This window comes from Labrus bergylta, chromosome 1 (assembly GCF_963930695.1).
Source record: "Labrus bergylta chromosome 1, fLabBer1.1, whole genome shotgun sequence".
Lineage (NCBI taxonomy): Eukaryota > Metazoa > Chordata > Actinopteri > Labriformes > Labridae > Labrus > Labrus bergylta.
In genome coordinates this window covers 33,717,477-33,743,553 of record NC_089195.1, presented here as the reverse complement: position 1 = coordinate 33,743,553, position 26,077 = coordinate 33,717,477, and the positions used below count along the sequence as shown (strand labels likewise).

Below are 26,077 nucleotides of genomic sequence, written 5' to 3'. Positions count from 1 at the left end.
GCACTGAGTGACTAAGGGGTAGTCTGCACAAACACACAAATATGAATTACTTACCAATTTTTATTTCAACAATGATGTCTTGTGTATAACAAGATAATTGGAACATGAATATATTCCTAACTTAATTCGTTATTAAATCAAAAATACGATGGATGCTCAGAGTTGCAATTTAAAGTAATAAAAAATTGCATTGCAACTCGACACCCACCAGAGGGATTGGGTCAATATAACAAATTACTAATGTCAACCACCAGTGGGACCTGCTGTGCACACTATTCACATCAACCATTTGAGGGGAGTATATCAGTGTTTACTCAAACCCGCTAAGAGGGGTAGTATGGATTTCTCTCAAACCACAACTTCAAAGCAACACAGAAGAAACTCCTAGGAGGAAATACACAAGTATCTGCTTCTAGCAGGTTTAGCTTGTTCAATCATGGCTTAGGGTGTGTCTTTTTTACTGCGGAGCTGCAGTATTTAGACTACACTCATATGTCAAATTGTTGGGAACTGGCACAGAATTTGACACACATCCTTGTGAGACATCATAACGCTCTTCCATGAGCAGCTCTGTCAGGCTAGGTAGCTAAGCTAATGGGAAGAGATGAGGTGTGTGCAACTGTTGGACAGACCAATGGGTTTGGAATCTTGCAAAGCTGGAGGTTCAGTCACAGGCCTGTAGAATTAGGCATGAAGTATGCACATTTAAACAATCTCAATGACGTGGTAGCAGATTAAAACTCATCTGATTTAAAGGCGTATGGTGATGCTTACAAAAACACAAGGTTACATCAGCTCACACACAAATCACAAACAAATAAACCACATTGCCTGAATGAATTTAAAGCAAAATGCCGTATTGAAAACAATGTTTCCACAGTATAATGGGTGGAAAACAGTTACTGAAATGAAGCTGGTTTCAACTATTAATTTATCTGTATGTTTGGGATTTTACTAGGGTATATAAGCTTTGGTCAGTAAATTAAAGTCAAGGTTTGTGGAGGTAAATCTATGCATTATGAGCCTCACACGTATGATCAGTTATGGATTTGAACAAAAACACTTTCCTAGAAGATTTACACATTTTTAATATCTTTTTGGATTATTTAAAACAGATACGATGAGCGTGAACTGCAATCCAATTAATCTCTTCAATTTATGCTCTGACATTTGAGTGCAGCAGTGTGATACGGTTCAGTGAGTAGTTAAAGTCTTTGCTGAGGTCCTGTGTTGTGTCCAATCAGTGCACAGTAACATAGTCAGAACATTGATAAGAACAAAAAAGCAGCTGTTTTATTACTTCCACCACATTTATGTCAGTTCCGCCTACAAAACAGAGGTGACTGTGGAAATGATCTTGTGAGTTTGTACTGATGATTGTTATCCTGTGTTTTTCATGTTTACTGTGATTATAACATCGAAAACCACATCACTAACAGAGACAGCAGAATGACATATTTTACATCAGTAAGAAATAGAAAGCCTTTATTGTCATTATACAATATACAGTAAGTAGAGTAAAACCAATATTTACAAAAACTAAACTTTGAGTGAAGTCATAGAGCAGATTGAAAGGTGACTGGAGAGGTCCTTGCAGAACACCTCAAAGTGATTCAGTTCAAGCTGCAAAAAAAAACCATCTCCTAAACTCTCTGCTCCATGCTGTTGTTAACTTCCTGCTGCTGAAGGTCAATGTTTCCACTTCCCCCACATCCTCCACAGCCTCGCTCTCCACAGTGAGTCCTGCATCTGGTTCAACTACATCTGGAGAAAATCACATCAAACTAAAGTTATAGTTGTAACTGTGACTCTGAATGTGAAGTGGGCCTGTTTGATTCAGAGCAGGAGGCTCTAACCTGACTGGACTTCACAGCATGTGTTCCTGCTCCTGTGTCTTCTGTCTGTGCTGCAGTGACGGCTGACACGTTCTCATACACAACATCCACCTGATGACAGACGATAAGATTTGATCAGAAATATGTTTCATCAGGTTTTACAGTGATGTAGGAAAAGATCGATTAGTAAGGACTCTCTCTCTTTCTCTCTCACCTCGATCACTTCTGCAGGTTCAGTGGTGGAGCTCAGAGTTTTCTTCTTCAAATTTGTATGGTGTTTACCTCGTCCACAGAGTCAGGAGAAACAGAGAAATCAACATCAAGAGCAGCAGAGTCCACTTGATGATATGTATTATGAATGTTGAGTTCCCTGAGAATTAAAGATAGATATGTGAGACTCTTTACTGGTAGGATTAGATTGAAACATTTCATTTCTACTTTGTGATACCCTCTGTTCATCATTCAGTCACACTCTGACAGGATGGAGGTTCCTCTCTGAATTTTCTTTTTTTTTTTGTACTACTTTCTACTTTCTAAATGTGAATCTGGTCTGGTGCAGTAAACAGGTTTGTGTGCAGGTGAATGTTAATAACTTACCTGCCACAACAAGCAGATGTAAGGTGGAGTTATGACGTCCTCTTGTGTTCTGAGCTTCACAGTAATATCTCCCACTGTGATCAGCACTGAAGGTAGAGATGGTGAAGATCTGTCCTGAAGCTGTTGGTGAGTCTTCATCCTCCTTGAACCAGGTGTATTTAGCTGCTGGGTTAGCATCACTGCTACAGGTCAGAGTCACTGAACTGCCCTCCACTATCTCAGCAGAGGGACTCACTGACACAGAGGGAAGCTTTGGAGCATCTGATGATACATAAAAAGGTTTCTGAAGATTTGAAAGTCATTAACAGACAGGATGATCAAGGTGTGAGAAAACTATGAAACTACAGAGAAATCAGGTCAGTAAGGAAAGTCTCCAAATGTTGAATGTTGCTGTTTAAAGTGTTTCACTCACATTTCACATCAATAGAGATCCATTTATAGGTCGGCTTTCCCAGATCGTTCTCAGCTTTACATGAAAACTCTCCAGAGTCAGAGGACTGAACTGAGCTGAAGACGAGCTCTGATTCTTTACTGAGTTCACGACCGTTCACGTTGTACCAGATGTATTCAGGTGCTGGGTTAGCATCACAGCTACAGGTCACAGTCACTCTACTGTTCTCTCTGATTTCACCAGCAGGACTCACAGACGCTGAACAAACTGATGGAGCATCTTGAGGAGAGAAGAATAAAAATATAACTGAAGTGACCAAAGAAGAATGAAGTGGAATAAAGTGCTGAGGGTGCAGATTGAAACCAGCTGACAACCCCTCCCTCGATGCTCCCCTCTTCACCTGCAGAGTTTACAACAATCATTAAAGCTCAGCGTACTCTGTACGATTGTTTGAAATTCAAACTCACACTGTACGAGTGAAATCAGGACAGAGCATTCACCATCATCAATAGATCTGTCTCATATGCACGACTCAAATACACACATGCCCAAAAAACACTTTCTCTCAAACACACACACACACACACACACACACACAAGCTAACTAGCAGCTAAATAATAACAAGTATTCCCTCTCAGCTGGAGGTCTGCAGATATTTCCTGCCATCGTTTCTTTTGGATTAAACAGGCGTGTCTACTGTTGCCATGGTGATTTAGGATGTTTTCTGTCAGTTTGCGCAGACACAATCAGGGGGGAAAAGTCCTGAAGTCGTGGGATCTGCGCATGGCTCTGCTATGTGAGTGTGGGCAGTCGTACAACCAAAATATCAAACGTGCAGAAAATCAGAAAATCATCCGACCAGTCTGAAGCAGCTGATCAGACAATGATAGGCTGTCGAGCCTCAGTGTACACTGCACAACTAACAACGGGAGATCAGGCAGAATGAAAAATCAGTCGACTCAAAGGTTTTGATGAAATCGCTGCTTCTTGGAAATCAATAACATTACAAACTTTTAAAGTAATTAAACTCAAGTAAAAATATTTTAAATCGTCACATTAAAGTCCTGATTAAATCTCACACACTGGTCCTTTAACTTGAATCTGTCAAAGAGACTATAGTAGTGTGTTTATTTGTAGGTGAGAGTTTCTTCTTTACACATAATATCTTCAAGAACATTTCTGCTGTTTCACTCACATTTCACATTGATAGAGACGTATCCAGACCTCTTCCTCCCCAGCTTGTTCTCAGATCCACAGTAATACTCTCCAGAGGCCGAGGGTTGAATGTAGTTGAAGACCAGCTGTGCTCCTTCATGAAGGTATTGAGGGGTCTGATTTCTCTTGTACCATTTAAAAGTAGCTGCTGGGTTAGCATCACTGCTACAGGTCAGAGTCACTGAACTGCCCTCCACTATCTCAGCAGAGGGACTCACTGACAGAGAGGGAAGCTTTGGAGCATCTGGAGAAGATGTGTTAGCAGTGATTATTCTATGTTGAGGTATGCTACCACCATAGCACAGAGTAATTAAATCATAAAGTGTGAATAACTTTGTGTAGCAACATTTTAGCTGTTGATGGTCTGAAACATATTTCACAAAACTCAAATTTTACCTCAGCTACAGATTGTAGCTTAGTGTGAATGAAATTCAAGAGACGGGAGAGATAAAAACTGTTTGTCATTTTTCACTCACATTTCACATCAGAGATAAAGTGTTCAGATGTTCTCCTCCCCAGATCGTTCTCAGCCGCACAGTAAAACTCTCCAGAGTCAGACGACTGGACGGAGCTGAAGACGAGCTCTGGTCCTTTACTGAGAGGTTGAAAGTCGGGGTTCCCATTCTTCTTGTACCAGGTATAATTAGCTGCTGGGTTAGCATCACTGCTACAGGTCAGAGTCACAGTACTGTTCTCCACTATCTCAGCAGAGGGACTCACTGACACAGAGGGAAGCTTTGGAGCATCTGAGGAAGACATCAGGAGACATTACTCAAAGATAAGAACATTTGATCATAGATACATGTTCATTTTTATCTAGATGTCTTTATGTTCCTTTTTGATTCATCTTTCTGTCACAGTGACTGTAAAGTGCTGACCATGGAGCTCGAGTTTTACTACTTTTTTATTTTGTCTTGTCATCAATTCTGTGCAGTCTATGTAACAAACTGTTAAACAAAGGCCATGCAATTCCACTTTATCTTGAGGAGTCTCTTTCTAAAGCACTGAATATGTGTTAATCGTTTTAGCTTTTGCTTCATCACTGATATCTTCACGAGACTGAAGCTTAATCTTTGGTTGCTTTTGTACTCAGATTCTGTTTTAACTCTGTTGTGATCATTTGAAAATTGTTACCGAGCAGTTTAATATTACTCATTTGTAAACAGAGTTAAAGGAGCAGTATGTAACTCTGACACCTAGTGTTTAAAATGGGTACTGCAGTCCAAATTCTAAACATTGAGCTGTCTCTCCCCCCCTCCTCTCTAGAGTCCATGCTCACTCAGGTCACCATGTGGTGGACACTGAAGCTTCAGTGTTTATCCAGCTCTGCATGGGTCTGTAAACCTTTCTGTGTTCTAACCTCTCTCCATTTTTCAAAAGCATCTCCAATATTGATCCTAGTTTGAGCACGTTTCTGCTCGTGGAGCTTATTAGAAACATGCAGAGGCTTTTTAGGTCGGGTACAATCACTTCTATCTGAACCACTTCTTTTGACCCGCTTCCATCGCTGCAACACCTGTTGGTTTTCCGTTCCACACCACTTCAACATCACTTGTTTCCTCAATGTCTGGTGATATACTAAGGTCAGTTTATAATTTAATTCAGTAAATATTTTACACATTGGACTTTTAAATCTAAAAGATTCCAGCAGGGTTTTAAGGGAACTTAAAGTGTAAGTGTGCTGTGGCGTTAGTCTTTAAGTGTGTTTTGTGATTTAGTCAAGTTTACTCACACACTGAAGGAGAGGGGAATCGATCATGTCCGTTTAAGGCACAGGAGATTTCATCCTCAAGATAAAACCAGCCTTTATAGGTAGAAGTCACAGCTCTGGTTATTTTCTGTTTGTTCCTGAACCAGACGTATGAGAGACGACCGACTTCACTGCAGCTGCTGTGACACGTCATCTCCACCTCAATGGAATGCTGACTGGCTCTTATCCTTTTAACCTGAACCTGTAACGCTGGATATGGAGGGAAAAAATGTGAATTGTCTCTGTTCTAAAAAGAGAGAGATTAGATTTAGATGCACATCATTTCAACTTCCACAATATCTAGAAGTCAAAGCAAGAAAACTAAGAGTCTGTGACCACACAGCCTTTATTCTGACAGAAAAGCTCCAACAGAGAACTTGGATTAAAATGCCTTTTTTTGGTCTGACTCAGTCAGCGCACACAAATTAGGCGTCTTTTCTATTATGATCATTTCTGTCTGACATACTTTACAGCTTGGTGTAAAACCGAGCCTAAACAAGCTTCCCCTCTTCAGATTGTCTTTAGGTAACGTTTGTTAAGAATTTGGGCTCTTCAAATAAAAAAGTAAAGGACAAAAGCTTCTACCTGAAGAGTTCAAAGATTTGAAACTAAAAAACTCAGAGAAGCTGCTAAAAAGTTGGATTGCTCTAAATCGTTGGTTCTCAACTGGTCTCGCCTCAGGACCGACTATCAACTATGAGGAAGTGTAAACCAAATTATCTGATATTTGTCAACCAATGAGATGTATTTAAATGTTGTGCAGTTTGGACCTCAGATGGTACAAAACATGTTTAAAGCACTCACAGACTTTTTGGCACACTTTATGTTTCCAAACACAAATTCACAACCCACTGAAAACGGCTCTGCGACCCACTTTGTGGTCCCAACCCACCAGTTGAGAACCACTGCTCTAAAGTAAAAGACGCTGAGTGGTGACATTCATCACAAAGGTTCTCTTATCATTAACACACAAGCATGACCTGTTTGTTCATATAAAACAGTGAGTACAAACTGATAGTGATGAGTTCAGGTTCTGTGTTTGTGTGTCTCCATGGCTCTGCATTCATTAGTACCTGTGACAGTCAGAGTTGTTCCAGGTAAACTGCTCCTCCATTCAAAGCTTCTTGTTGTAAAGTTGAAACGATGCTGGGCTGAATCGCTCTCTCTCAGGTCAGAGATTCTCAGAGTGGAGCGTCCTCTCTCTCTTTTAGAGACCTGAACACGATTTGACTGATACCAATGCTGACTATGTTCAGGACTGAACCAGAACTTTGAAGTGACCGCTTCATGACCGTTGTAAGTACAATAAATGTCCACTGATGAGCCTTTGGGTGCACAGATGGTTCTGACATCGTACTTCACTCTGTTACAGGTTTTACCACGAACACCTGGAAAATTAAACAAATCATTTAAAACAGAGTAAAAACTCACAAGAGAAAAAAAACAAGTAGTTACACGTCTCCACCACCAGATGTTGTTTTGTTCGAAGCAGATTGTGAAGTTAACTCACACACTGGAGGAGAGGGGAAATCCTGGTGTTCCTGTAAAGCACAGGAATAGCTGTCTGCATTATTAAAGTAGTCTGAGTAAGTCGAGGATGTTTTTCTGGGGATTTTCTCTCCATTCTTGAACCAAATGTAGGAGGAATGAGGAGGGAGAGTACAACTGCTGACACATGTCCGATCTGCCCAAAAAGAAGAATATCTAGATGTGCCCACCTTCACATGAAGATCTGGATCTGTGGAGAGAGAACAGAGAGGAAATTTCACACTGTCTATATTCATATGCACAAATATAAAAGAAGACATTGATATTGTTGTTTTATTGTTTTTAAAATAATCAACAAATGAATGAAAACATTACCTGTGAGGGACAAAGTGACTCCGGGATCACCAGTATAACTTCCATCTTGATGGTTTGTTATGAACCTGAACTTGTAAACAGCTGAGTCACTATTTCCCACATTTGTGATTGTCAGAGTGCAGTCCTTCGATTTAGAGCTGTAGGTCACACGACCTGTGTACTGTGAGTCTGTTTGCAGATCTACAGGTTCTCCATCCTGGACTTTAGTAAACCAGAAGGACTTTTGAACTGTAGTAGTAGATGGGTAGCTGTAGGTGCACCTTAGTACGACTGTTGATCCTCTTAAGGCACAGACTTCAGTAGAGGAGTAAGTCACTCCCCAGCCAGCCTGACCCTGAATCACTGTAAAATAGAGCACATCAAGAACCACAGTTACAGTAAGAGCAGCATCATGAGTCAAACCTTCATTCATAGTGGAGGTGCTTCAACTAGTACGACTACACCTGATGTCAGAGTGAGACAAAGCTAGCAGCTATCCTAATAAAGTAGAAAAGGTCAAGTCTCTTTGTGCAGAAGTTACTATTTACAGTCTGCCTAACATGATTCTTCATGCTGCTGTGGTGGTCGTGAAAGGTGAACAAACCTACCCATAATTCTCTGAGATACTGGCTAATTTAGCTGGTTTAATTACAAATAAGACTGTTTCCTGTTTTTCTACAAGTTGCACAAAAAACAAGTGAACCCAGACCCCCCTTTTCAAGCGATCCGGATATGATTGTTTGGTCTGCACCAGGGTTTGATTGACAGCTTTCACACCAGCACAAACTTGCTACAGACTCAAGATATTTTTAACTGAACCAAACAGGCTAGATGTGAAAACGCCCAAAGAGGCTCTTCACACATTTCATTAACATCTGTCTTTGGTGATCTGATGACAAGTGGATAGCCTTAATGCTCGGTGTGAACGCGCCCCAATGCCTCCTGAGGATGGGCTGAGTTCTGACAGCTCGGACCACATACAGACGTGGTGTGGCATGCATTTGTTCACATTGGATTGATAGTGTAAACACTCATGCGTTCACTGCAGCATTTAGGACCGCCCACTCAACTTAAAACCTGGGAGATCAACAGATTCTGTCTGACAGCAGAACACTTCATATATCCAAATGGTCATGCATGTACAGACTCTGCATTATTATACAGATATCTGTTATTAATAGAGGTTACTGCAAAAGGGAAAACAGGCGGAGCAACAGTTGAAGACTACAGAGTGTGAATGAAAACTGCTGAGAAATGAGGTGTGAGCAAAAACTGTGATGGGTAGATAATAAAGAGAGAGACAGCATTTTCAAACTTGTGGGATTAGATGTTTAGCAATTCAGTTATTAACAAGATACTAATAATAATAATAATATACATAAGTATTGATATTAATATATATTAAGGCTTATTTTAGGGTATTTTACGCCCCTATCCAGAGACAGGACAGTGGACAGAGTCAGAATCTGGAGAGAGAGAGAGAAGGGAGGGAGAGAGAGAGGGAGAACCACAGCCTCCACACATGCGCACCAACAACCAGGCCACCGGCTCCCCTTCCATACTAATATCTACTGAAAAAAAATAAATCATCAACCAGAATGAATAACTATGGGGCACCACCCTCCACCAGGGACCAAAAACATGCTAACGGTCAGTTTGGAGGAATGCAGATCAATTATTTTAAAGACAACATCTCAACACAACTCTTCCATCTCAAATGGTGCATGATCCTTAAAGTTTATAATTTTAGGTTAAAGGAGTCTGCTGGACTTCCTATAAACAGTAACAGTCGTGACAGAAACTTCAATATTTTGTATTGAATTTAAAATGACATCTCCTCTGACTTTCTAAAGTCTGCTCTTTGCCTTGAAGTATAAATGTGGAAGTAAGTTACCTGGCACAGAGAGAAGGAAGACAACAAATCCACTCGCTGCTGCTGTTAAACTCATAGCTGCTCCTCTCGTCTCTGTTAAATCAACAGGTTCATCACATCCATGAGACACACTGGTGTGAGGTCGTCACATTAAACTTTCTTCTTCTTAAAAAGAGGATGTGGTCTGTTAAGACACTTAAAAAATATATATAGTTAACTTGTGTTAAACAGAAAAGAGGGCCACACTCTCCCTTCCTGTTTTTATGCATGAGTCAGAATAAGAGCAAGCCCTGACAGCTAAAAATATTTTCAGGACCTGGTATTTCAATGATATGTACGTATAATGATTTTAAAGTGTGTGCCGTTTACAAATGTTTCATCAAGTAGACTGTGCTGTGTTTTATAAGTAAAAATAGAACAGGTGTGTGATGTCTGATTTGGGGACAATACCTCTGTTGCTGCATTCAGGTGCTGCTCGGTGATCCAAGTTTATGAGTTGGGAAGTCGTTCTTCCGACTTCAGTGTGTTCGTGTGATTTCAGTTCAGAAAGTCTGAATGTTGTAACGACAGCACAAAACAGCGTTGATGCTACAAAGAAGAAGATCAGAGAAATGCTAGTTAGTTTAGTTTAGTTTAGAAACAGGGACAGCGTAAAAAAAACAACAACATTAGTCTCAGAAGAGAAGAGATGCTTTGTATCAGATTTAGCTAGCTTATTTCCATCTGTTGTCCCTGGGCATTTACTGTTATGAGTTATATTTGAGCTGATATATATGATATATTTTGCGCCCCATGTCATAGAGATTCTGACGTGGAAGTCGGAAAGTCGGGCACCTAATTCTTTTTTCTGAGTTTCCGAGTTGTTGTTGCGACTTGAGCAGGCGTTCATGTGCATTTTACAACTCGAAAACTTGTTTTTCCGATGTGTCCGACACCACATGAATGCACCATGTGACCCTACATGACAGGTATTTTGACGTGCACAAAGTCGTCTTATCTTGAGGGTAGATTCCTGGTTATCAATGTGATTGTTTTGAAACATTGGACAGTTATGGGCCTGTGTAATCCTTGTCAGTAATAGAGTGATATATCAGTTTTAAAGTTACATTAATCAACTTACTCCTTATTGTGAAACAAAGCTTTTTAACCCACAACCAGACATTCAGCCTGCATGGAACAACCTGTTGGGACGAACTGGGAAGGAAACAAATTTAAAAGATTGGACCTGATGTGAAGGCTACAGCTGAGGGAAGAACCGGACTTAAGGGTCTTGAATGTTCATGAGTTAAAAAGATCACAAAAGGAAACTTTTTTTTTAAAGATTTATTTTTGTGCTTTTTGTGCCTTTAATTGGAGAGATAGGACAGTGGAAAGAGTTGGAAATCAGGAAGAGAGAGAGTGGGGTATGACATGCGGGAATGGAGCCACAGGTGGGATTTGAACCTGGGCTGCCCGCTTGGAGGACCATAGCCTCCATACATGGGGCATGCGCACCAACCACTGCGCCACCAGCACATTAGTTTGTTTTAGTAAGACATACATCATCATACTAAGAAATTAAGGAGTTTTGTAAAGTGGGAAACATATGTTTACAATGCCAAACCTAAAATCAGAATAAAACACATAATTAAGTACAATAAGGCTTTGAGTCATGTACTTATCTCTCCTGATTGAAATCCAGCAGTCTTATTTTCAGCTCTCTTGTTGTCTGTAGGTTAGTTTTATTTCTTGTTAGGTAGATTAGAGGGAGGTGCAGAGAGCGACGACCCGTTTTTATTAAAGTCTTCTTCCAACTTGGCCTCTTGTTTTAGATACTTTCTGATGAGAAGGAGTCTACATGAGTGGAAACACAGTTTAAAGGAAACGCTTACTTAAAGATGAGATAAGAACTGCCCACTCAGCATGAAGATATCTCTCACAGGAAGAATAAGGGTTTACCTCAGATGTTTGATGATAAAAGTGAAGGGTGTTTGTACTTCACAGTGAGACGAGTTTCCCTCCGATTAAAGTTCAAAAGTGCAGACGTATGTATCAGATGAAGGTCATGATTAACATCTTCCTATCAGGGTTTTAAGAAAGACATAACATAAATAAATAGTCACATTTCTCAGAAGATTTCACTCACAAGTCTCTGATCCATCTTTCATTATTTTATTTTATTGTATTTAACCAGGAGGAGCATCCTGGCCAATCAGGCAGCAGCAGAGTCAACAAAGTTTCAGACAAACAAAGAGCAGCCGTATACAAAAATAACACAAAAAGCTACAAGAATACATTTCTTGTGTGTGTGTGTGTGTGTGTGTGTGTGTGTGTGTGTGTGTGTGTGTGTGTGTGTGTGTGTGTGTGTGTGTGTGTGTGTGTGTGTGTGTACCAGGTGTACTTAGCTGCTGGGTTAGCATCACAGCTACAGGTCAGAGTCACTGAACTGCCCTCCACTATCTCAGCAGAGGGACTCACTGACAGAGAGAGAAGCTTTGGAGCATCTGGAGGAGAAAACATCTGTTTTAATTTCTCCTCAACATTAAAATGTTTGAATTGCCAAGATGAAAAAACTGAGAATGAGCCTGTTTCAATATATAGATAATTAATGATTCCTTTAAGTGACTCTGTTCCAGCAGCTACAATCACAGTCAAGACATCTCATAAAAACACTGAGTATAAGAACATGAAGCACATTAAAACAAGTGGATCAATTCAAACAATCTATTCTCACTAAGACAAAACTACTGATGACTCTCTCTTTATGTCTCAGTTTTAGGGACATATCCCTCTGCTGCCCCCTTTTGGGTGGTGGTGTGTAATACATTCAGGAGTGTTGTTTTCCAGCTCCCATCGATGCTCCTCACAGCATCAGATGTTAGATATGATGTCGCATGACGAAGCATTGAACGCTTCTTGTCCACACTGGATCCATTAAATGTTTATTTCTCTGCTCTGTGAATTTCAGTTTTCTTTTGTAAACAGTATGACATCTAGTGCTTTTATTTTGAAGGTGAACAAACAGAACTGTGGTGCTTCAGTCTTTGATGGAGGAGAGCAGAATAAAGTTTTGCCTCCATGTTATCAAAAGTCACAGCTCAACATGTCAATCATAGAAATGATCAATGCATCACTATCTCCACTTTGCAAAATAACTAGTAACTGATAACAAGCTCTGTTGAGCGATGAGGTGTGAACAGTTCTGTTGTTTAAGAACACGTCACAAATCAGTCGAAGGTTTTTCTTTGGAACAAATTTAAGAAACTCTTCAGACGCTCACTCGGTCACGTGCTGTGAGGAGACGTTGGTACAGACAATCTCACACTGCTAACATGTATTATATAACTAACGCTCTACTCCAGCTATATTCAACATTTAAATTCAAATTAAAGATGTGTCTTTTAACCATTAGTTGTCAGTGCTCAGTGGGCTTTAGCTGCAGACTGTGAGTGTGAAGTAGAGCTAGAGGAAGCAGATATGATCAGCAAATTAAACCTTCAAATGAGAAATCAGCTCAATGTTGCTTTTCAAAGAAAATGTTTTTCACTCACATTTCACTTCAACTTTGACGTATCCAGATGTCCTCTCTCCCAGATCATTCTTAGCTTTACAGTAATACCTTCCAGAGTCAGAGGACTGAACTGAGCTGAAGACGAGCTCTGATTCTTTACTGAGTTCACGACCGTCCATGTTGTACCAGGTGTATTCAGGTGCTGGGTTAGCATCACTGCTACAGGTCACAGTCACTGAACTGCACTTCACTATCTCAGCAGAGGGACTCACTGACACAGAGGGAAGCTTTGGAGCATCTGGAGGAGAAAACACTTTTCATTTACTTTGAAAATCAATGTCAGGTCAAACTTTTTGAATGTTAAAATGAGGAAGAGTTAACAGGTTATAAAAAGTCAAACACTGTGGAGTAAACTTACAGACTTCAGGAGAGCGGTAATCCTCTCGTCCTTTAACAGAGCAGGAATACTTGTTATTCTCATGAACAGAGACTCTAATAGAAGACTTCTCTGCAGTCATATTTTTTCCATTTCTGTACCAGACATATGAAGGATTATCAGCCACATTACAGCTGCTGTAACACTTCAGCTCTGCCTGATTCCTTTTTGTTTCCACCTGCACCTGAAGGTCTGAACATGTGAAGAAAGTTAGAACATTAAAATAAACAAACACAAAAAGATTCACAGTAGTATTAACTCTGAAAATGAAGAAAATACTTAAAATGAGAATGTTACCTGTGATGGACAAAGTGACTCCTTCATCACCAGTTAAACTTCCTCCTGGTTGGTTTGTTGTGAACATGAACTTGTAAACAGCTGAGTCTCTCTCTCTCAGGTTTTTGATTCTCAGAGTGCAGACGTTCTCATGAAAAAGATACTCAACACGACCTGAGTAGTCTGGGTCTGTTCTCACATCTACAGGTTCATACCTGTCTTTAGTAAACCAGAATCTGCTCTGAACTACAGTAGTTTGTTGTCTTATTGTTGATGGGTATGTGTAGGTGCAGGTGCAGGGTATCTCCACTGTTGATCCTTTGACGGCACAGATCTGAGCAGAAGAGTGAGTCACTCTCCAGGTATCCTCTCCCTTCACCACTGAAACACAGAGCACATCAGGAAACACAATCAGGTCAAACATGGACCACAGAACTGATCGTTTTTACAAACAACTACTGAGAGAGAGAGAGAAAGAGAGAGAGTTCAAACAGATGAGCAAGAGTAAGGGAAATTTTCATTTAATTTACTCCAGAAACCAAGAACTTCATTTGATACTTGTTTTCTAATGTAACTAAGTTTATCAGTGAAATGTGTGAACAACACTAAAGGCTGTAGTCTCTGTTAACAGGCATAATAATGTGTTATCTGCTATATTGAAACAATTTTAGTGACTCCACTGCGTATCTATCTACTTTAATACATTTCCACAAACTTCTCTCTCTAAGCTTTTAAAATGGACATTGATCTAAAAATCTAAACGTGTCTTTGAAAAAAGACAAAGTGTTTGCTTTCAGATTCTGAAATAATTGCACTTGAATGTAAATGCAGTTTAGTGGGTGTGTCTGAAGTGTTCTTGTCTTTGTTTCCTCTCTGTTCAATCTGTGGTCAGGTTAGTGTGAAAAGAAGAAAACTGAAGCTCACGTGTGAGTCTGTTTTATCAGGACACTTAACTGTTAAGCAGAAAGAGAATGGAAACATCACACATACGTCATACAAAACTTAATGCATCTGCAAACTCTGGTTTCCCTTTTTCTGGAGATGTTATCTTGTTCTCTCATGAAGGAAATAAAGACTCTTACAGCTGGAAGTTACTGAATTCTGCAGCTTTAGTTATTCAGAACTTCTCTTACTGTAAAATACTCCAAAAATCTTCACTGTTTGTGAAAAATGATGCAGACGGATGTTGAATGTATGAAAACGTTAAAAACACATCGTAAGACTTAGAAACTTAGTGAGACAAAACAATCTAATTATAGAAAGAAACAGAAGCAAACATGTCTTTAACAGTTTGCATCATATCTAACTCTCAATCTAAAAAACCTGAACATTCAAGAGTCTACTCTTTTATCATTTTAAAAACAATTTAAGCCTTATCCAAATACGTTCAGTGACGAAAGTTTTAGTGAGGATATACAGTACCTGACACAGAGAGAAGGAAGATAACCAATCCACTCACTGCTGCTTTCAAACTCATAGCTGCTCCTCTCATCGCTGTGTGACTTCAGAGTAAATAAAACACATTAACAGAAGGTCTGTACATGCTTTTGTAACGGATGTGGTCAGGGGAGTAAAGAAAACCAGACTTTGACTGTTTTCCAGTTTTTATTTTCTCCTGCAGAAGACAAAAGAACATTCAATTTGCCTTCTGGACATTCGTTTTCTGCACCTCTGCTCCCTCAGCAATGCAAAACAGCACTGTCAGAGCTCATAACACATTTATATTACATAGAAATACATTACAATCATCATTACATTATTTTAACTACATGTACATATTTATAACCAAAAACTTTGATTTTCAGTGTATATTAAAAATAAATCTGAGTAAAAACCATGAGAAACAGTATACCAAATGGTAAAACAGTGACACCTAGTGGACAAAATAAGCGACAACATGCGGCTGTAAAACAAAACAGAAAGTATGAAAATACAAAGAAAAACATTCCAGCAGAAGACAAAAGAACATTCAATGTGCCTTCTGGACATTTGTTTTCTGCACCTCTGCTCCTACACATGCAAAATAAATATTATTTATTAAATATCACATTACAACTTAAATCACTTATTTTCCACAGTAAATAAGGTAATGATGCAGCAACGTTTTTACATACAACTTACCTTCAGCAATGCAAAACGGCACTGTGAGGGACAGATGGAAGGAGCTACGGTAACCCAGGAGGTACAGAAGCCGCAAAGTGCCAAAAAGGTCATTCTCAAAGGAAACATAAATTTGTTAAAATAAAAGTAAATATACATAACTCGTTAAGATAAAATTCACAAATACTTAACAGAAATAAATTATAAATGAAATCTCAAATATAAATTGTAAACTGTACTCAAAAATAAAGTGCATTTTAACTCCGTTACACCCACCCCCACTGAATTTTAGCGAAATGAGGCACCAACCGCACAGTATGCACCGAAAATACAATCGAACTAGACATATGACAAATAGGGTCAGACTCATTACCAAGAAAACCAACGTCAAATGTATCCCATAAGAATGAAGGGGTATGAGAGCAGCGCTTATCTCTCAACCCAACAACTGGAAACAGGGTGCCTTCTACACCCCGCAAGACCCCAAAAACAGTGCAGTGCAGGCTCACAACAACGCTAATAACAAGGAAGGTCTTAAAGACACCGAGAGCAAGACACAGGCCTAGTCAGCAAATGCCTGAAACATAGATTCACAAACATCTTTAACATCGAACAACAACATCTTGTCTGGACATGGTTTGTATCAGTCTGTTTACAGGTTTAATTAGTCGACCAAATCGTGACCTGACCTGTGTCTGTGCAATGGAACGATTACTATGTGCTTTTGAAATCTGGTCAACAGCGTACAAAGTGTTAGTCTTGTCAGTCTGCGTCATAGTAACAGCATTGTCAGGCTGACTCGCATGTTTTGAAGTGTCCACAGCAGCTGTAAAGCTAGAACCACAAGTCGCAGGCTGATTTGTCTGATGACACACAAGAGAGACTGAAGTACTCTGAGGGTCAGAGGTCACACACGTCAAGTCAGTAAAGTCCACCTATGATAAACTTGGCTCAGAAAGTTAGGTTATCCACTCGATTGTTCTCCTCTCAGAATCCACAGGCTCAGGATCAGTCATGGGACCCCGTCTGGTCACAGTCACAGGTGAGTTTATGCCACTCTCTTCCTCAAGGTTTTCACTATCCACACAATGAGTCCCGCTCTCACCCTCAAACATGGCGTCTCCTGCCTCTCCTTCAATGTCAGTCTCCTGGACAGAAGAGCCTGTGAGACATGATACAAAAAACAAAACCACAAATATCTCTGTTTTTTTGTGCTTGATGGGTTTTAGCCAAGTGACAACTTTCGGTGTTGAAAAAAGAAGCCAATGTAAGTGCAAAGTGTAAAATCCTGCAGTTCCTCCATTGTCCACTAGAGGCTGGCTGCAGGAACACAGGAAGTCACATACAACATGTTTACAGCCTGGTAGAAGAAAAACAAATAGGTCTGATTAGTTATTGTCATCATGGGCACAAACTGTACGGGGGCTGAATTTTTTCTAAAAGTCTATTTTTTGATTTGATGAACAATACGTGTTATCCATAGTAGCTGACATGATTGACAGGTGGGCGCGATTTAACTGTTTGTCAGTAGGTTTAAAACCCGCCTCAGCTCTCAGCCTCTCGTTAGGTTGACTGAAAGTTAGACTGAGACAGCATTTCCAAGATGGCGGCTGCTGATGATGAGCCTCCAGCGCCCCCTGCAGGAACAGACAGCTGACGTCACTCAGGCTTCTTTAAGAATATAGACCTCGAGGAAATATAGTGGACATAGAGTGGATATATAGTGGACCTAAAAAACTGTCACTGAACCCATCCTGCAACAAGAACAAACAGTGTGACACAGCTCAGTGCGTTACTATGGGGTGCCGATTGTAAAAACGTTGTGATATATATATTTTCAATATTTAGTTAATATTCTTCACATTTAGCTCGTTTTACACATAAATAATTGCAAAGTTTAAGTGTTGAAGAAATATTTAATAATATATGTAAATGTAAAATATAAATGTAAATATTATATCTAAATTTTATATCTATATCTAAATGTTACATGTTAAATCTAAATGTTAAATCTAAATCTAAATCTAAATGTTACATCTAAATCTAAATCTAAATCTAAATGTTAAATGTTAAATCTAAATCTAAATGTTAAATCTAAATGTTAAATCTAAATCTAAATCTAAATCTAAATGTTAAATCTAAATCTAAATGTTAAATCTAAATCTAAATGTTAAATCTAAATCTAAATCTAAATGTTAAATGTTAAATCTAAATCTAAATGTTAAATCTAAATCTAAATTTTATATCTATATCTAAATGTTAAATCTAAATCTAAATCTAAATCAAAATGTTAAATCTAAATCTAAATGTTATATCTATATCTAAATGTTAAATCTAAATCTAAATGTTAAATGTTAAATCTAAATCTAAAGGTTAAATCTAAATCTAAATCTAAATCTAAATGTTATATCTATATCTAAATGTTAAATCTAAATCTAAATGTTAAATGTTAAATCTAAATCTAAATGTTATATCTATATCTAAATGTTAAATCTAAATCTAAATGTTAAATGTTAATTCTAAATCTAAAGGTTAAATCTAAATCTAAATCTAAATCTAAATCTAAATCTAAATCTAAATGTTAAATCTAAATCTAAATCTAAATCTAAATCTAAATCAAAATGTTAAATGTTAAATCTAAATCTAAATGTTAAATCTAAATTTAAATGTTACATGTTAAATCTAAATGTTAAATCTAAATCTAAATGTTACATCTAAATCTAAATCTAAATCTAAATGTTAAATCTAAATCTAAATCTAAATGTTAAATGTTAAATCTAAATCTAAATCTAAATCTAAATCTAAATCTAAATCTAAATGTTAAATCTAAATCTAAATGTTAAATGTTAAATCTAAATCTAAATGTTATATCTATATCTAAATGTTAAATCTAAATCTAAATGTTAAATGTTAAATCTAAATCTAAAGGTTAAATCTAAATCTAAATCTAAATCTAAATGTTATATCTATATCTAAATGTTAAATCTAAATCTAAATCTAAATCTAAATGTTAAATGTTAAATGTTATATCTAAATGTTAAATCTAAATCTAAATCTAAATCAAAATGTTAAATGTTAAATGTTAAATCTAAATGTTAAATGTTAAATCTAAATCTAAATGTTAAATCTAAATTTAAATGTTAAATCTAAATCTAAATGTTAAATGGTAAATCTAAATGTTAAATCTAAATCTAAATGTTAAATATGAATGTTAAATGTTAAATCTAAATCTAAATGTTAAATCTAAATCTAAATCTAAATCTAAATCTAAATCTAAATGTTATATCTATATCTAAATGTTAAATCTAAATCTAAATGTTATATCTAAATCTAAATGTTAAATGTTAAATCTAAATGTTAAATCTAAATTTAAATGTTAAATCTAAATGTTAAATCTAAATCTAAATCTAAATGTTAAATCTAAATTTAAATGTTAAATCTAAATCTAAATGTTAAATCTAAATTTAAATGTTAAATCTAAATCTAAATGTTAAATGGTAAATCTAAATGTTAAATCTAAATTTAAATGTTAAATCTAAATCTAAATGCTAAATGGTAAATCTAAATGTTAAATCTAAATGTTAAATCTAAATGTTAAATCTAAATCTAAATGGTAAATGGTAAATCTAAATGGTAACTCTAAATGTTAAATCTAAATCTAAATGTTAAATCTAAATCTAAATCTAAATGTGTCACCAAGTGTAAAGCTAAATATTTAGAAAATATGCAAATCATGTAATTTCACACCCCTTGAATTAACCTCAGACCAGCACACGGCCACGCCCACACCCCTGACCTCGGATCAGTAGGTGAAACCAGGAAAGACCCAAGCATGGCCGCTTCCCTCACAGCAGCAGAAATCGAGCGGGCGGTTTTGTACCTTTTTCATCCTTTTAGAGAAGGAACTTGAGGAGCGTCTAAATAACAGGAACTTAACTGAGGCAGAGAGAGCTTTCATCCTGTCGTTGAATCCTGAGCACATCCTGGCCTTTACAACAGGAAGCTCTAGAGTACCTGCTATTGGATTTTCTCCCAGCCCAAAACTTACTTTCATCCATGATGAAAAAATTAACTTCCCTGTTGCACACACATGCTCTAATGATCTTGAAATATTTGTCAATGCAAAGAATCTGGCAGATAATGATGATTTTCTCGTGGCTCTGATGAATGGAGCCGTTTTTAGTGCATGCTAGTAGCTAGGCAAAGACAGACAAAAGTAAACAGTTCTGATTGTATTTGTTTGTTTTCTGTTACGACTTTTGATGTTGTGAATACTGTCTTTCAAAAAGTCAGTTTGTAGAAGTTGTCTCTGCAAAAAATGTTCGTTGACACATCTGTCAGTTTTTTTAAGCTGAATGTCAATAAAATGGCAAGATGTTTTCAGAGTATACATGATCTCATACATACTGTTATATGACAAACAGTGGCATTAAAGAAGGTGAAAACCCCCATTTGGCAATTGTTAATTTTATTTCATCATTATTTGTATTTCACCATATATGGTGTTCAAAACAGAATAAGCAACTTCACTCCTCTCCCTCTCTCTTGCTCGGCCACTCGCTGACACATACTTTACTCTTTTCCTCTAGGCCTATATTCATAAAGAAGCCTGAGTGACATCAGCCATCTGTTCCTGCAGGGGGCGCTGGAGGCTCATCAGCAGCGTGATGACAATAACTAATCAAACCTATTTGTTTTTCTTGTACCAGGCTGTAAACATGTTGTATGTGACTTCCTGTGTTCCTGCAGCCAGCCTCTAGTGGACACTCGAGGAACTGCAGGATTTTACACTTCAGCATTGGCTTCATTTTTCAACACCGAAAGTTGCCACTTGGTCAAAACCCATCAAGCACAAAAAACAGAGATATTTGTGGTTTTGTTTTTTGTATCATGTTTATTTACCTCAGGATTTCATAAAACAACTTTTAAGACTTTTACTTAATGACTTGCAGGAAATGTTGTCAGAGTGGGCTTCAACCGTTAAAAGCCACCATGGTTCCTGTACCACTGGGCTCTGGCAGCAACATCATTGGAGTAGTCTCTACCGGTTGTGTGGTTGTGTGTTCTTTATTGTATTTCCAGCCCGAGACTCTCTGGAGATGATGGCAGCAATCAGAGCTGGAGGAATTCCCTTCTGAGCCCCCACTCTGTTGATTTTAGACCTGAACTCTTCCATTCTGCCTGCATCAGTCTGGGCCATGGTGTGTGATGCTGCCACACCTTTAGAGAAAAAAAAAATCACGGAAAAAAAGCGCTAGTAGACTCGGAGCGACCAAATCTGATATTGACCGTTTTCACAAACAGGATTTCTTTTGATTTCAGGCTCATGGTGGGAAGCAGAGTGGTCCAGGTTTGTTTAAAGTCTGACAAATGTCCCATCACTTGTTTTTGACCAGCACATGAAGAAATCATACTTCTATCTGTATCTAGAGGATTTGCCACGTGCTGGCCTGGAACCCGATGAGGCCTTCTAAGTTTCACTTTTTTGAGATTTACTGCAGCTGAAGTTTAAATTACTTTAAAGCTTAACTAAGAATCTTGAACACACACACACACAGTATAAGTATTATCATTGATCACAGATTATTTAACAAAGCATGTAAACTGAACTTTAACATGTTTTTGATTGTTTTTCACAGAGATCATATGATGTGATGAGCATATGGGTGACTTTTCCACCTTCAGTTTCACTATGACCTCCTCATGTTTAGTCAGTTATTACCTGAGATATCTTTCAGCACCACCCGACCTGATACTACCACCCGGTAGGGCTCTATAATGATCTACAGTTGCAGATAAAGGTGGGATAAGATAAGGAGTTCATTTACGTATGGAATAATAAAGAAACCAACAGCAACCAGTATACATGCCCTATAAAGGCGGGGACTTGTGTTTACTTCCTGCTACAGGAAGATGGAAACTCTGCAGAAAAAAAATGTACTAGGCAGATCAACTGAGGTGTGTTTCTTGTAAATCAGCTGCCTTCTACTGACATATCAGCTATACCAGGGGTTTTTAAATTCACCCCCTGCACAGTGTTTACCAGTGATGACAATAACTATCAGACCTATTTGATTTTTTTTGTACCAGGCTGTAAACATGTTTATTTATGCTGTAAAAACTGTTTTTTTAACCAGTTTGCGACTTCCTGTGTTCCTGCAGCCAGCCTCTAGTGGACACTCGATGAACTGCAGGATTTTGCTCTTCTGCATTGGCTTTAATTTTTCAAGACCGGAGGTAGCCGCTTGGATAATTCGCAATGTTCCTCGCATTCCGGTTGTCAAAACTTCCTCTTTTTTTTTTTTTTTTTTTTTTACATTTCTTTTTATCGAGCATTTCACATAATCTAAAAATAAAAAATAAAAAATAGAAACAAGACATCCGTTAAGTTGTACAAGATTGTTTTCCAGAATTATATTACATGGTACATAAATATATGTATATTTTTATTTTTCTAAAGATTTATTTTTTTTGAATTTTCTGCCTTTATCAGACAGAGAGTTCAGTGGATATAGTTGGAAAACAGGGTGAGAAAGAGTGAGGAATGAGACGCAAGAAAGGAGCCACAGGTTGGACCTGAACCCGGGCCACCTGCCCCGAAGGACCACAGCCTCGACACATGGGGCGCACACACTAACCATCGAGCACCAGTGCCCCACGAACATGTTAAAGTTCAGTTTACAGGCTACTGTGTGTACGGGAGGGGGGGGTTGACTGATGAATGACCTCAACAACAAACACTCACCATGTATGGGTAAAGGTGAGTAAAAAACTGGATACAACCAGATTTATCTAACTCAGACTGTAATTAAACCTTTGTGTGTGTAGCTCAGTCTGATTCTTGTAAACCAGCTGCCGTCACCTGATTCTCTCCTCTTTCTCTTCTGACACATCAGCTCACAGCACCTCCTGCAGGCGAGAGAGAGAAACACCAGACAGCACGAGGAAGGGAGTAAGGTCATGAGGAAAGTGAAAGCACTGAGTTATAAATACAACCGGAGAGTGCACAGAGGGACATTGTGTTGTTTGACATCTCAGCTGTGAGGAGACCACCAGAAGAGGAAACATCAAAGATGGGTGAGTGCTCGTCTGATGGAATTTTTCTTGAGGGAAGTCAAGTTTTAAGAATTTCCTCAACAGTCTGTTTTTCTTTTAGTTGAACTTAATTTCCTAATTTCTCTGTGCTTTGTTTAACCAATGTCTTTATTTCTTGTTCTCATTTTATTCATAATTATATTATTTTCCCTGTATATACTCTCTAGCTGTATTGTTTATCAGAGCGACTGAAACATCCCATCTTCTTCCCCCAGGGATTAAATTAAGTGATTCTGTTTCTGATTCTGTTCAAAACTGATCTTATAATAAACATATCATTTGCAGGTTACGGAGACATCATGAGCGTTCAAACTACCGGTGCATCACAGAAAACGGCTAATCATTCTGGTTTTTCCATGTGCTGGACAACAAAAAAAGGTGATGGGACATTTGTCAGACTTTAAACAAACCTGGACCACTGAGCTTCTCACCATGAGCCTGAAATCAAAAGAAATCCAGTTTGTGAAAACGGTCAATATCAGATTTGGTCACTCCGAGTCTACTAGCGTTTTTTTTCTGTGATTTTTTTTTTTCTCTAAAGGTGTGGCAGCATCACACACCATGGCCCAGACTGATGCAGGCAGAATGGAAGAGTTCAAGTCTAAAATCAACAGAGTGGGGGCTCAGAAGGGAATTCCTCCAGCTCTGATTGCTGCCATCATCTCCAGAGAGTCTCGGGCTGGAAACGCAATAAAGAACACTGGAGGCTGGGGGGACTATGACGAGAGCCGACAAGCGTACAACGGCTGGGGACTGATGCAGGTGCTTGTAAATACTTTTTTTACTCACATGATTTTAGCTTAGCGTGATTAACCAGCTTTCCTTCAAACATATGTAGGTGGATGTGAATCCAAACGGAGGTAACCACACTCCAGAGGGCGCTTGGGACAGCGAGGAACACCTCAGACAAGCCACGGGCATCTTGGTTCATTTCATCGGACGGATCAGTACAAAATTTCCTGATTGGAGCCCGGAGCAGAAGCTGAAAGGTTTGTTTCACTCACCCACTAAGTTGACACAAACACAACCCCCTTCACACAAATGGTTTGATCTTATGTGTGTTTAATTCTCCAGGTGGGATTGCAGCCTACAACATGGGCGATGGAAACGTCCATTCTTATGAAAACGTCGATGACCACACAACCGGTAGAGACTACTCCAATGATGTTGTTGCCAGAGCCCAGTGGTACAGGAACCATGGTGGCTTTTAACTGTTGAAGCCCACTCTGACAACATTTCCTGCAAGTCATTAAGTAAAAGTCTAAAAAGTTGTTTTATGAAATCCTGAGGTAAATAAACACGATACAAAAAACAAAACCACAAATATCTCTGTTTTTTGTGCTTGATGGGTTTTAGCCAAGTGGCAACTTTCGGTGTTGAAAAATGAAGCCAATACTGAAGTGTAAAATCCTGCAGTTCCTCGAGTGTCCACTAGAGGCTGGCTGCAAGAACACAGGAAGTCACATACAACATTTACAGCCTGGTACAAAAAACAAATAGGTCTGATTAGTTATCTTCCTCGTGCACACACTGAACAGGGGATGACTTTTCAAAAATGTCTCTGTTTTGATTCTATGAATATGTGTTATCTATAGTTAGGCGTGTAGCTGACATGATTGACAGGTGGGCACGGTGTAACGGTTTGTCAAGAAGCTTAAAACCCGCCTCAGCTCCAGCTCTCAGCCTGTCGTTAGGTTGACTGAAAGTTAAGTTGAGACAGGATTTCCAACATGGCTGCTGCTGCTGATGAGCCCCCTGCAGGAACAGATAGGTGACATCACTCAAACATTCATATTTACAGTCTATGGTTTTAGCAGGGATATTTTTTTCAAGTGTTAATAAGACAAGTACAGAGATGGGCACAAGTCTCTCATTCCAAGTCAAGTCTCAAGTCTTTGTAATAATAATAATAGTTAATAAAGTTGAGATATATTCAAAATAGAAACGTATACATCCCTATGAATATAGACCTAGATGAGATGCAGGAGAGAGGGAGAGTGGGGAAGTAGCTTATGCTGTTTTGAACATCATATATGGGGTGCGTCTGGTGTTTCTAAAACTCCAACATGTCAACATGTGTATGCGTGTAGCTGACATGATGGATGGACAGCAGGATGGGCCCTACACCGCTCTCTACAGCTACAGATAAGCTAAGGAGTTCATTTACATATGGAATAATAAAGAAACCAACAGCTACCAGTATACATGCCCTATAAAGGCGGGGACTTGTGTTTACAGCCTGCTACAGGAAGATGGAAACTCTGCAGAAAAAAAATGTACAAGGCAGATCCACTGAGGTGTGTTTCTTGTAAATCAGCTGCCTTCTACAGACATATCAGCTATACCAGGGGTTCTTAAATGTTTCAGCCTGAGATCACCAAAGTATAACGGTCGAGGCTTTAAGAGGTCATACACAAAATGTAATGAGAGAACAGGAGGCTGAAATAAAGATGGCTGTCGTGGTGTGAGTGTCTCTAACAAGCTGCAGTCTGCTGGCTCAAACATTTCTCTACTGAGGTCCTTCTGAGACATATTTGCAACTTAAATGTCTTGACAACAATCACAGCAACTTGTGATATCTCTGAAACCTGATCAGGAGCAACTTTTTTCACCAAACTCACAAGACAAACAATCTACTCACTGTGAGAGGTAATGGAGGCAGGCCTCACAATGGCTCAAGAACCTGTCTCCTCTCAAACTATCTGGGAAGGGATGCAGCAAATTAAGCTCAAAATGATATCACACATGGATTTAAAACGTGAAACTATTAAAGTCAGCCTTAACAAAATAGAAAGCTCTGTATCCACACTCGGAGAGCAAGTCACGGAACCTGAGCACAGAGTTGGCTCTAACGAGGATGATGTCCAGGACTTGATCCAACGTGTCAAAATACTTGAAAAGGAAAACTGTTACCTGAAAGAACGGTATGAAGATGCTGAGAACCGAAGTCGTGCTTCCAACCTACGTTTCATCTCTACCCTTGAAAAGTCAGAGGGTTGGGATATCCTCGGCTTCATGAATCGCCTGATACCGCAGCTTCTCTAGAAGCTAATTTCCCCACTCCTCCTGTCATCGAGCGCTGTCATCGCTCCTCGTCCTTCATCCAACAACAAAACTCCAGAGCCGGGCCAAGGCCGATCCTGGTCAAACTTTTCCATTTCCAGGACAAGCTGAAG

The 26,077-nt window shown here is 38.7% G+C and overlaps 2 protein-coding genes and 1 long non-coding RNA gene across 3 annotated transcripts; 1 reads left to right on the top strand and 2 right to left on the bottom strand.

Annotated features, from left to right (window-relative positions):
- Window positions 1-2,104: 2,104 nt before the first annotated feature.
- On the bottom strand, window positions 2,105-19,864 carry LOC136179085 (B-cell receptor CD22-like). Its single transcript, XM_065954269.1, has 10 exons — window positions 19,855-19,864; window positions 16,912-16,968; window positions 13,728-14,087; window positions 13,413-13,622; window positions 13,035-13,292; window positions 4,516-4,785; window positions 4,020-4,283; window positions 2,845-3,102; window positions 2,433-2,693; window positions 2,105-2,205 (listed from the first exon to the last, which is right to left on the bottom strand). The coding sequence occupies exons 1-10, from the start codon at window positions 19,862-19,864 to the stop codon at window positions 2,114-2,116; spliced, it is 2,040 nt and encodes a 679-aa protein (XP_065810341.1). The 3' UTR covers window positions 2,105-2,113.
- Window positions 9,551-11,866, bottom strand: LOC136180359 (uncharacterized). Its single transcript, XR_010667049.1, has 3 exons — window positions 11,443-11,866; window positions 9,955-11,337; window positions 9,551-9,597 (listed from the first exon to the last, which is right to left on the bottom strand). It is a non-coding gene; the product is annotated as an uncharacterized lncRNA (long non-coding RNA).
- Window positions 19,865-22,729: 2,865 nt separating the features above from the next.
- LOC110004627 (lysozyme g-like) lies at window positions 22,730-24,215 on the top strand. The gene is made up of 5 exons (XM_065959566.1): window positions 22,730-22,883; window positions 23,187-23,279; window positions 23,443-23,663; window positions 23,740-23,890; window positions 23,976-24,215. Exons 1-5 carry the CDS (start codon window positions 22,880-22,882, stop codon window positions 24,110-24,112), a joined length of 606 nt encoding a protein of 201 aa, XP_065815638.1. The 5' UTR covers window positions 22,730-22,879; the 3' UTR covers window positions 24,113-24,215.
- The last annotated feature ends 1,862 nt before the right edge of the window (window positions 24,216-26,077 follow it).